The 13050-nt window shown below is 42.8% G+C and overlaps 1 protein-coding gene across 1 annotated transcript in view; it reads right to left on the reverse strand.

The window, feature by feature from the left end:
* LOC132577939 (engulfment and cell motility protein 1-like) overlaps positions 1–13050 on the reverse strand; it is a 262139-nt gene that overhangs the window by 164047 nt on the left and 85042 nt on the right. The window contains exon 6 of the mRNA XM_060247729.1: positions 10095–10130. Within this exon, the coding sequence (XP_060103712.1) occupies positions 10095–10130 (36 nt within the window). The remainder of the gene's footprint in view (positions 1–10094; positions 10131–13050) is intronic.

Here is a 13050-nt window from a genome sequence, read left to right on the forward strand (position 1 = left end):
TAAAAGGAAGTATTTCTTCACCCAAAGGGTGATTAACATGTGGAATTCACTGCCACAGGAGGTGGTGGCGGCCACAAGCATAGCCACCTTCAAGAGGGGTTTAGATAAAAATATGGAGCACAGGTCCATCAGTGGCTATTAGCCACAGTGTGTGTGTATATATAAAATTTTTTGCCACTGTGTGACACAGAGTGTTGGACTGGATGGGCCGTTGGCCTGATCCAACATGGCTTCTCTTATGTTCTTAAACCCCAAAAATGTTTCAGATTCTTTGGGACTGCTGGATTGTCAAAGTTAAAGGGCATTTAAAGGAACTGCAGTCCCTTTAAATACCATTCAGGTGACCTTGACACTTGGAGGTGTTTAAAAGGACTGTGAGATCTTTAAATGCCTTTGGAGTTCACTCATGGCTTGGAAAAGGCATTTAAAGGGACCACAGTTCTTTTAAATGCCTTTTGCCTCCATTGAAATCAATGGAAGATGGGAGCAGCTTCTTTAGAGGACCCACAGAATTGGACCCCCTGGTCCAATCTTTTTGAAACATGAAAGGTTTTTTTTAGCAATGGCTCAAACTTGCTGCAAATCTAGTGTCTCCTCTCACCCCCACCAGTTTAAAAAAAAGATTGGACCTACCTTAAAAAAACAGCCCCCACACCTGAGATACCCCCAGATTGATTCCCCATTATAGTTATCAGGATCATTAACCATAATGCCCCCCCCATAGGGTATAATGGCACCGGAAAAATTTGGGATTTCTGAAAAATCCTAAATTCAAATACCAAACCAATATTGGGATCTGAGAATACTGGAAAATACAGATATTTTTTTGAGTTCAATATACCCCAACCTGAAAAATACCGATAATAAGAGAGACTGAAGAAAAAGTGTCTGTTAAGCCCCATCTATACTGGAGTGAATTGTGACTTTTGCTACTGACAGACCTGGGGTGGAGACAGTGAGTCTTGCAAAGAAGTGTCAGAACCTCACCTATTTAAGGAGTGGAAAGAAATCTCCTTGTGTGAAACACAGAAACATTACTTGAGCGGAGAATTAGTCATTCTCAGTATGGAAGCTTATTAACCCATTCACAGGGACTGTTCTTCTGGAAGACAGGGATTTGGCAAATGGTTTGGGGAGGCACAGAGGTCCCTCAAGCAAGTCACAAGGAGTTATTGCTCTCATGGAGAAAAGAATAACAATCTGGCCAGAGGAAGAAAGCCCCTGGTCTATAAACACAGGGTTAGGCAGTTAGGGTTAAAGCTTAATAAGATCTCAAGTCTGTGTGTCAAACTAGTAACATGCTTAAGAGGAAGTGTAAGGCACTCTAGTAAAATCTGTATCACAGTATAAGCAGTGAAACATCTATAACAGCAGCAAGTCAAAGTAAACTAAGGGAAAACATACTCTCTAAATATCTCTAGTGTTGTAAAAACAGTTTTGGATATATCTTTAAACCTCTTTCTACCAACATTAAACAAAGCCCACTTGTAAATATAATTTTCCATTCCCTGTCTATTTTAATAAATTTGATTTCTGTTTCAACTTTCAGTGTGCCTAGGTGCCTATTTTTGAGGGAGAATTTATAGAGGTACAGACCCTCCTCAATCACAGTTCCTTATTTGGGGTGTAAACCTACAAAGTATCAACTAGTAATAAGGTGGGACAATGGCATTATAATAAAAGTTTATTTACCACATCAGAAGAGTGATATACTACCTCTAAAGGCTACCCAATTAGCAGAAGGGGAACTGAAAATTCCTAGGAAGTGCATGGCCAGTACATATGCTGATGCCACTTTTCAAGAAAGCACTTCTTAAGTGAGTGGCAGCCTGGGGGGTTCTGGATCCAACACAGTCCCCTGAAGATGAGCACTCTTTCACAAGTATGCACACACACTTTTTTTTAAAAAGAACCCTGTCCTTTCAAAATATATAAAACCAAGGGACTAGTACTTAACCAACTGTTTCTCATCAGCAGTTTAAAATGGAGAAGTGGGTAGAATATGTATCCACATTAGAATGCAACACTGATACTATATATAATCTCAACCAACTAACCCACTGTGACCAACAGTAAATGCTTAATGCTGTAACCTGGTCTGAGAACCCTGAGTGACAGGGGATTCACAAGGAATTTTTCTGTTGAGAATGTCACTTAGGAGTTGGCAGCTGACAGTTAACAGTAGGAAAAGGAAGCAGACAGTGAGAGGCTCAAGAAGGATCCTGAGTTAAGAAACTGGGGCGCATAGCCTATTCCTATCAAGTCTAAGGAAAATAGCTCCTGAAGATTGGGGTGATCCCTAGTCAATAGATAAGGAAAGAAACTGGAACTTGTGTGAATGTTCCTACCTTCACTAGCTTCAGTGGTTGGGAGACCAAGAACCTTATGTTTGTTTATGTAAGCAGAGGCTGCCAAAAAATCTCTCCCCTCAAGTTTTAAAGATCTGTCTGAATAACAGAAACAGTTACTTGCCTGTGACAAATTATCCAGTATTTATTTTTATACACTGTTACCTCACTTCATGTTACCTGTTCACCTCGTAAACGCTAAACTTGATTCCTACTTGACCATTTCCCCTCAAAGTGAAATAAAAAAATTGTTAGGTTTTTCAAAAAAAGTTTGTTAGTGCGTGTGTGTGTGTGTATCTACCTCAATATATATTGCCCAATCCCTGCTAGTGCAGGGCTCTGGGTGATGTACAAATCCAGAAAAAAAACATACAAATAAAACAATAAGTATTTAAAAACAGAAAGGCAGATTGCTCTTCCCAAATTCACAGGACATAATCTTAAAAATGACCCCCACAACTGGCCTGGCCCACAAAGGCTAAGCTCTGCCTCCCTAGGGGAAGGAGTGGTCTTTTTGAAGTATTTGGGGTCAACTTCTAGAGAGTTCTGCTTAGCAGCATGGGGGTAGAGTGCTGGCTCTTGGTCAACCCCCCCCCCCCCCACACACACACACATACACACCGGAGTTTGTTCTTTATTGCTCATTCATTCCTAATACAGAGTTGACTTAATGACAGGCAGACATGTCAAGGCAATGATGTCTTCTGGTGTCCCATTATAAAACAAGGACAAAAGAAGGGTTTAGGCTCTCACCTCAGTTCCATAGGCTGGGTCACTGTACATTCAATATACATTCAAATGACTAAGTGGGACAACCAATGAAAATAAAGAAGAAAGGAAAGGGGGCTGCTCAGCTAAGAACACTGTCCTGTGAGGGAGGGTGAAACTGTCATTCTCACATGCCCCAAAACAATCCATACACAGTAAAAGAAGGGAACTGTGCTATCTCCATGCACCCAAGCTCCCAACATTGGGGAAAACTGGACGTATTTCCTCATGTGCTACTGCAAGCTTCCATCCTTCTCCCACTAGGTGTCATCGTAACACCACATCAAGAATGGAAAAGTAACCCAGGAAAGTCCTGAAAAAAAAAATGCTGTAAACACTGAGAGACACCGAAGTTCAGGCCCGAGTTAAAACTTGAAAAAGGGACAACATATAAGGTTCAACTCATATTGGTTCACTGGGGACACATATTAAAGTCAAGGTTTTTTTAAGCAACCAGAGGCTGGTTTGTTTTTTTAATAACTCCACAACACAAGGACATTCTTAATGCTCACATCTGTTCCTTGGAATCCCACAGACAGGAGGGAAAAAATCCCACAACCATAGTTACCTGATATCAGATCTTGAATACAGAACTCAAAAGATATATCTGGGGGCCTCCGAGAAGCTCCCTTCAACCAGTGTGTGAATTTATTAGAGATCTTCCTCCTTCAGTTTTGTCTTATCAGGACTGTGACTGGAACGCACTTTGCCTGCTTGTTTTAGCCCAGAACTGTCTCATGTCAATAACATTCCTTTGGGATCTGATTCATACAAACAAGTGCCAAAAGTTAACTCAAGACAACTGTTCAGGAGGCTGACACTGCCAGGGAAGGCCATAGGGGGGAATGAGGCCAGAGGCAGAAAGAGAACCAGCTGCTAACCAGAAGGTGGCAGCCTCTTAGCCTGGGCCTGTTTGTGTCCCTGAGTGTGACACTACAGACTGAAGAAGCAGGGCTGATTCACACACGACAACACTTTTCTTACTCAAATATCCCTTTTCCACAGGGAATGTTGTGTACCTCTGCATGAAAAATACACACCTACCCATCTCACGGAAAACCTGAATAGGCACTAAGTTCCCCTGATGCTGAATTGTTATATCCGTCTTCCTCTTCCTCTAAGGAATTTAGAACAGACTGTTTGATTCTCAACTAGTCTACAAAACTAGGCAATTCGCAAGGCCAAACCTGCTTATTTCTGCAGTAGGACAGCATGACATGCTCCCCCCCCCCCCAGATTATTCTCATGGCATGCATGTGCCACAGACCACACAGGTCTGCATCGAATCACATGCAGTGGCATGCACATGCTATATTTCTGACATGGAAAGGCTTAGAATGATGCAACCAATACAAGTACAAGGAAGCAAACCACAATTGAAGCACTGAATGCTGCAAGGAGCGGCAGCACAAAGGTGGCCCAAAAAATGACTAGAATGAAAAGTAGAAAGAAGTTTCAGCAACAAGTAGGATGCCCATATACATGCTGAAATCTCAGCAGCCCAAGAGGTTGGCTCTAGTTACACAGCTTCTCTATGACCAGCAGCTCATATGACTAACTGTTTCTGTATGAGGTCATCTCTGGAATTTCCCAGGAATGCCCTCATGTTGCAGTATGAATATTTCAGAATTGCTCTGTAACTGAGGAAACAAAGTCTGTATTCAAATGGATAAGGTGGTCTACTATTGCCTTTGGATGTTCAGGTGAACATGGATCCAAGGAACATTAATTACATGTCAGATTCACTACAGACTTGGAAAAGGAAAGAGCATGTTACTCAACAATTTATTTATTTAAATTTATATTTATAGATCGTCCTTCTCTGAGTACACACTGCTCAGGGTATTGAACAACAGTAAGGCATTCATACATTAATAAAAACAATACCAACAATTAAACAAAACAGCTAAAAAATTCTTAGATGGCACTGAAATTCCAAATTATGTCACTGTCTTGAGGGAGAGAGGAAGCAGTAGGGACGAAATGCCAGATAGGATGGTACCCATTGTTGTCCTCAACCAAATTCCTGGTGGAGCATCTCTGTCTTGCAAGCTCTGTGCTGCAGAACTGCATTAGATCCCACAGGGTGCAGATGTTATTTGGCAGAGAGTTCCACCAGGTGAGAGCCATGGCTGAAAAGGCCCCGACTCTGGTTGAGAAAGCCAGACTATCTTTTCGGCTGGGGATTACCAGTGAGTTTATTTTATTTTCTTCCATTTATATTGCACCCTCCCCACAAGTGAGCTCAGGGCAGGTTGCAAGGTCACATAGAGATTGTGATGGTAAACGGTATCAAATTTAAACCATATAAAATCAGAGAGTTAAGATTTAAAAGTTGTTCTCTGCAGAGTGTAAAACCCTTTGGGGGACATACCAGAGGAGGTGGTCCCAAAGATACGTGGGTTCCAGAGCACTCAGGACCTTGAAGGTCAACACCCAAACGTTGAACCTGACTCAGTACTTCACTGGAAGCAAGTGCAGCTGATGGAGCACTGGCTGAATATGTGCAGTCCATGATGTTCAAGTCAGGGCCCGCACCACTACATTCTGGACCAGCTGGAGTTTCCAAGTCAGTCTCAAAGGTAGCCCAGCATAGAATGAGTTACAGTAGTCCAATCTAGAGGTGACAAATGGATTACTGTGGCTTGATTGGGGCAGACAGAAAGGGGGCCAATTGACTCACCTGGGCACAGGTGGAAGAATGCCAGCTTGGCAACATTCATAGTCCACTGATAAAGAGGCATCCAGAATCATTCCCAAACTCCTGACAGTTGATGCCAGTATTAGGGGCACACCATCAAGAGAAGGAAGTCAGCACTCCAACCCCGAGTCACCCCACCCCACCAAGCCACAGAACCTCCATCTTAGTTGGGTTCAGTCTCAGCCGGCTCTTTTTCAACCATTCCACCATAGCCTCTAAAATAAGACCCAAGATTATTGCAGAGAAAAATATCCCTGTGAGTAAATACTACAGGATAATAGGGAAGACTGTGTGAACAACAGAGTAGCTCAGTGGCACAAAGCAGAACTTACTAATCAAAAGTCCCTAGTACATCATCAACGAAGGGAAGTTCAGCACTCAAGATAAGCTTATCACTTGATAAGGAGGACCTCAGAGCTGTCTGAGAGGAAGGGCTGCGTCATATACCATGGCTAATTTGTCAGATTAGCATCACTTTCAAGCAGGAAAAAGCTTCATGTTCAGCTCTCCAAAACAAAAGAGAGGTTATGTTGTAACAAGTCAAGAAAGAGAACTGAGTTAGTCTATTGCAGCAAAAATATGCTGGAGTCTAGCTGCACCTTAAAGATTAGCAATTTAATTCCAGCATAAGTTTTACTGGATGAGAACCTACTTCACCTGAAATCCTAACAAAACCAGGATCTAGCCCAGAGAAGCTGTAGTTGGATCAAAACTTACATGTTTTAAGATGCTGCTAGATTCTTGTTCATCCTAGTGTGGACAACCTATAACAATTGTGCAACGTTCCGTTTACAAATGCATTCAACAAAGATGGAGAAATGCGGGCCCTGCACAGATGTTGTTTGTGTAGAAGCAGTTCAGAACAGATGATATTCGTCCACAAGCATATAAATTATCAGTCTAAATGGCTCAAATTAAACATGCCTGTGTTTAGCAAGAGGCTCAGAAAGGTTTGATTTAGTTTGGGCAGTTCACATGCTCTTTCTCCTTTCTCCTGAACGTTAGCACAAGCATCTATACATAACAAAAAGCAACAATATATTACAAAAAAGAAGAAAATAAAAATAACTTTGATGGATGTGATACACAATCCAATGGAGAGAAAAGCCAGTTAAAAGAGCCCCAAAGCGGAGGTACGTATAGCTTTGTTTTGCTTCCTCCCCCCTTTCCAGATTGGACTGGAAAGGTGCCCTGCATACAGCCAGTAAAGAAGCAACACAAATAATGCTCAGAATGAGCATGATGTCATGTGGAAGCTCCCCCCAAAAGTGAGAGCACCCACTGGCTTCATGGGCAAAATGCCCCTGTGGAATTGGCCGTATCTAAACTCTCCATGTGGAAGTGGCCATATCTAAACATTCAGAACTGAGCAAGGCAAAATCATCCACGCTGAATATATTAAACCGGGCATCTTTAAAATGAAGGTCTGACAAGCTACAGAAGACACTGTTTTCCCTCTCTATGCATGGTGCTCTCACCTTGCAGAGAACCAGGGATTCCAACCAGTGTAACACATTACCCTGTGTTATGATTTGCAGGCCAAGGAGTAGGGAGCGACACACACACAGGAGATTCCCAGCTAAATGTACACACAGAATTGTTCAGAATGTCTGATTAGTCAGTGATGCAACCAAAGTCCTGCTGTGAGGATCTTCCCTTCTTTCTCCAGTTTGTGTAGTACAACTTGCCCTGTGCCCTGGAACCCTTAAGCAGTGAACCTTCCTCAGTCCAAGCTCCATACTCCTGGCTGCTTCTGGTAGTATTAGGGAAATGCTGAGTGTGCTGGCAGCAGGGTTCAGGGTAGGTTATAGTACTCCTTAAGATGCCAAAGCACATGTATCATGGTAAAGAATGTCAGACAAAACTGATGCATGTACAGAGGTGATAGCTGGGCCATTCAATGGATAACAGAGAGAGGAGTTAATGGGGGGGGGGGTCACCTGCAATGCACTGTTTAAACAGTATGGCATTTTTAATTTCCCGGCCCCCCAGCACTTAAACAGAACATTCTATGTGGTACGCAGTACTTGAAAGATTTTATTTTATTAATCACCTCTAAAATGATAACATTTATGTTGCATCAGCTTTCAAATATTTTTCTTCAGAAATGGCACTTCAGGCACACTGAAGGATTTAAACAGATTTCAGATTTATTTGAACAAACTGGCAGGGAAGGGAATTGATAAATATTGGAATTGACTGGACAGAGAGATAAAAATATTTACAGCACTTTGGGTCTTATGGTGCTGAATATACAAGAGATCTTTAGAGACTTTAGACTGTTTTGCTTTCAATGAACAGGTTACAGATGTTGCAGTCTTTTGCATGGAGAGTACTTGTTCTAGAGATCCTTATGATTCCTTTTAAACTTAAAACTTGGTGGTCATACACACTTGAGAAAATACTTAGCTTTATTCCTTTGTTTTTAAAGACTAGGGTTTTCCTACTAAACCCTTTTTAGGGTTTGTAGAATCTTTCGGGCTCAAGTGCCGTGTTCTACTGGAGAAAGTTTTCCTTCCAGACGTTTCGTTCTCAGCTGCAGAGAACATCCTCAGCGGTGTTGCAGCCGGAACAGGCGCTCTGACCTTCTTGGCTGCTGTGCATTGAGCCCGAAAGATTCTACAAACCCTAATGATGTTACCAGCCGTGAAAACCTGAAATCTTAAACCCTTTTTCAGTCAAAATATTGTTATTCTCTTCTCCTTAAGAGCAATACCCAAGTTAGGGTTGCCAAGTTCCACCGCCACTGTGGAATTGATGTCATCACACCAGGGGTGTCATGCTAGGGATGCTCTAGGACTTGCGATAAAACTCTATGGTACCATAGAGGGGTTTAGCGTGAATCCTAGAGCATCACACTGGAAACACTCTAGGATTTGCTGCAAACTCTATGGTACCATAGAGTTTTTAATGTGAGCCCTATAGCTTCCCTGGCACAACATCCCTGGTGTGATGACATCACTTCCATGTGACATCATCGCACTGGGGACGGTGTGCACCTATGGGGCTCTTTGGGGGGCAGGGATTCCCCCAACAACCTGCTCCCTGCCGGTGGGTTAGGGCCCTCCAGGATGGGGGATCCCTCGCCCGCAGCGAGAGCTTGGCAGCCCTAAATCCAGTTTTTGGCAATTTTAGGACCTTTCAGTGCCACTTCAAACCATTTGCTAAATCTTTATCTTCCAGATTTACAGTCTCTTCAAACTGGATATTAAGCCTATAAATGGAGAACTAATTTTTTCAGGTTTTGTTTCTTTGTTTTACACACAGGTATTAAAACAGTCTCCTCCAGTGTCTCTTCTTTTCCAAAGCTATACCACACTGGCTCTGAAATGGACTCGGCTTTTCAGACCTCTTTCACTAGAGAGACTCCCAGGCCACTCTGTTCTCTCCAGCAATCCCTCCAACTGCCTGTCACTCCCCCCTACAGTTAGCTGCAGTCCTCCAATCAGAGCAAGTTCCATGAACTGTCAATCATTTCAGCTAGCTCACTCTCTCCCAAACAGTGCATCTGCTTGCTCTCTGTCATAGGAGGCAAATGGGGAAAGGCTGAACAAACAGCATTCTGTCTCGCAGAGCCCTCCAGAGTAGGGGCTTCCGCATGTATTCAAGGCTATTTTTAAAAGTGTCCTATGCATTCCATCTGGGCCATACATCTTCGGGATGACTAGCAAAGATGACCATATGTACTGGCAAAATGCTCACAAACATTATGCAGCTGTGAAGTGAAATATTTTGGCCTACTTGGCACTAAGGTCTAGCACTATCAGTAAGATCATCTAAGTAGGAGCTTCAGATGAATCAACAGCCAATGACAGTGCAATTTCTCTACTGGTCCAAGGCCATGCATGCTAGACATTCTGCCAAACACAAAAGAAAAAGGAAAATGCTAACTCCTAAGTTTATTGTAAAGGGCCTGAAGATGAACACTCTTCATAACATTTAATGAATTGATATCTCAAAAGTGCAAGAGAGAGAGAAGACCAAAAGCCAGTCATGGAAAACAGTTACAGCACCAGCAAACAGATTTAGTAGCTACAGGAAAATGAAGCATCCATTTCACAAGCAATGCAAACATAAAATAAAGATAAAGATAAATTGAAAGCTTCATAATAAATCTTTGGTATCTGGCATTAAAAAAGCATGGAAAGAGAAGCAGAAGATTTGCTAGATCAAGATATATACAGATATTTAAATAAATAAAATCAGCAGAAAGGCCTGGAGCTTAATCATGCAAAGGACAGGAAGTTTGCAGGGTCACAAGCCAATCGGGTTCTTACCAGGGCTTCATTATCTTCTGCAATTTCTGATACCGTCTGCAAAAATTTAAAAACTTTCAGATGAGGAGAAACAACTTTAAGACATCATCTCTTTGAATGTGTGTACAAAGTTTCATATCGTCTCATGAATACCCAGGAAACTATAGGTGGGCAACACTTAAAGGTCAGTCATCAAAAATAACACACTGTGCTCTAGTAATATTTTGAGCAAAAGGAAGAAACACAGTTTGCCATACCTTTCAAGTTCCAAAGCAGCCAAGCTCAAAAGACTTTCTTTAAGTACTTACAGAAGCGATTAACAATGTTGTCTATATATCAGATCTTCACCAGAAATAACAACATGCAGTCGCCTACCTGATGAAACCTCAAGACTCCCCGCTCCCACAATCTTGCCCTATGGCTTCTGAAGCAGATGGAAGAATAAGTCTAGCCCCACCCACAAGCCAAAGGACCAAGAACTCCTGGGCATTTGCATTCCTCCCCCACCAAAAATTTGAAAGATTTGCAATCTACCTGACAAGGCCAGGTCACCAACAGACTACTGAGCCTGGAACTTGCTTTCTTCTCTCACCCAGCAATGACCCTGTGGGAATTGCCAGGAGTCTGTTGGAGGGACATCTATTCAGCTATTGGGTTGGGGAATATTTGTAGAACGTTTACAGGATTTCCAGTTTTTCCTCTTTTTTCATAATATGAAATTCTAAGTACTTTTGCAATCAATTTGGGGGACTAAGAACAGACTTGTGTGTAAAATTGGAATTGACAACAAATGTCCCCATTGCTTGGGAAGACCTGCTCCTAACAGCTTTAACAAAGTTCACATTTCATACTCTGCATCCCTTAAGCAGATGTGGCCAAAAGACATATCAAGGGCCACATCAGCCTTCTCCCCATTTCTGCCATCCTTCTGAATACCTAATGAGAGGATGGCTGCTAACAGATGGCCAGCTCAGGGCAGCATCAAGCTGATCTGGAAGTGAGTTTGCCAGAAAAGGAGCACCTGGGAGTGCCCTGACGGCCTGCAGAAGAGGGACGGGCTGCAGACGCCCTGGGGAGCATGTGGAGCGCTTACACACCCTAGCTGGAAACTCCCCGGGTGCTTTCCAGGCACTTCCTGGCTGTCCAGCGAAAAGGCACCACTTTGAAAGTGGTGCCTTTTAAATTCAGCTTCTGGTAAGCCAGGGATGACTCGGGGGCAGGACAGGGATGACAGGCAGATGTACATGTGTAGATGTGCTTTTTGGGGGCACTCAATGTGTCAGAGAGATGTTTAAAGAAGCTGATGGAACATCCTTCCACAGAGCCTTGGCAGGGGTACCAACGTGGTTTTTCAGCTATGACAGCTGTACAGGGATGCAACTTCTCAGAAGGCTCTGAGCCCTAAGAAGCACTGTGAGAAGAAGTCGCAGATCACTTCTCCCCTTTTGTAATTTTTGCTCAAAGAAGTATCCTCAGTACCCTCATGTATCTGAAGAAGTGAGGTGCGGCTCACAAAAGCTCATATTGAAATAGATGTCGTTCATCTTGAAGGTGCCACTAGACTTTCATTTTATGTTTTTGTAAATGTTCAAGCACTTTTGTAAAAGGTTAGTGGCATCAACTGGTCTTGTGTGGAACCCACGCATTTTTGCATGCCGTAAGTTTGCTGAACGGAGCTTGGTTGTCCAAACCAGTTTGCTAAATGTAAGTAACACTAGTTATAGTTTTTGAGATCCATTTTCCCCAAGACAGACTAGAGTGGGATGAGCCCAACTGAAATTAATGGAGGTTCTTATTAGGATACAAATTGTGGAGCAGAAGTTCCTGACCAGTTATGTGCTACTGGATCGGAATTCTGAGTTCCAGAAAGGTAAATTTGGATCAAGGCCAGCAAAAGAGTTCTGAATTTACAAGGATTGGAGGGGGATGCCTTTCTTTCACATGCAAGAGAATAATTATCTCACCTTTGTATTTGGCGGATTGAAGAATGCAGTCTTCATTATTAAAAATGGCGTCCCATTCAAATTTTGTTAAACGTGGCTGAAGTTTGTGAAGAGAAATTCATTTATTTCTGGTCACACCTCAGATCCTAGCTCAAGCTAAAATAAGGGTTTGATCTGCAGTTTACAAAAGCCTTGAACATTTAAAAATCAGTAGAGTATTGATATTATACCTCCCACCCCAGACTTGCTGATAAAGTCCAGCTACCATATTACTTGCTTATATGTTGGTTTCTAATACACAGGGCTTTTTTTGAAGCAGGAACTCCTTTGCATATTAGGCCACACACTCCTTGATGTAGCCAATTGTCCTGGAGCTTATAGTAGGCCATGTATTGATAGCCCTGTAAGTTCTTGGAGGATTGGCGACTTCAGGGGTATGTGGCCTAATGTGCAAAGGAGTTCTTGCTACAAAAAAGTCTCTGATATAACATGTATATTTTACACTGGAAACCACATCAAAGAAATTTGCAAAAATTATTTAATGTTTTGGAGATGGGGGTACCCCAAATTCCTGCCAGCAGTGGTCCCAAATTGCTGGAGGGCCACGTTCTGGCAATGGAAGGAACACCAAAGGCTGCTCAGCTATGAACTAAAAATATTGCCTAGCTGATTGGCAGGGATGAGGAATAAGGAGCTGCTGCCTGCCAGAAGGGAGGGCACTTATGGGGTTAACAGAAGGAAGTGTGAGGCTAGATCCTTTAGCCAATCAGCTCTCCGACTGGGGAGGGGGGCTCCCACAGACACCCCCCCCCCTTTAGGCTGGCCTTTAAAAACCTGTAAGTTGCCAATGAGGACATGCCGATCTTTTCTCCTGGCAACAGAGGAGCAAAGCCCCTGTTCAGAAATCCATACCATGATGAGCAGGCCCCAAGCCTCTCCAAATTCAGGCCCGTAATAGAGACTACTTCTATTGCCAGCAAGCCCTCCTTGCAGGCTTCCCTTTGCCATGAATAGTTGCCATTAACTTTCAGGGC

This window comes from Heteronotia binoei, chromosome 10 (assembly GCF_032191835.1).
Source record: "Heteronotia binoei isolate CCM8104 ecotype False Entrance Well chromosome 10, APGP_CSIRO_Hbin_v1, whole genome shotgun sequence".
Lineage (NCBI taxonomy): Eukaryota > Metazoa > Chordata > Lepidosauria > Squamata > Gekkonidae > Heteronotia > Heteronotia binoei.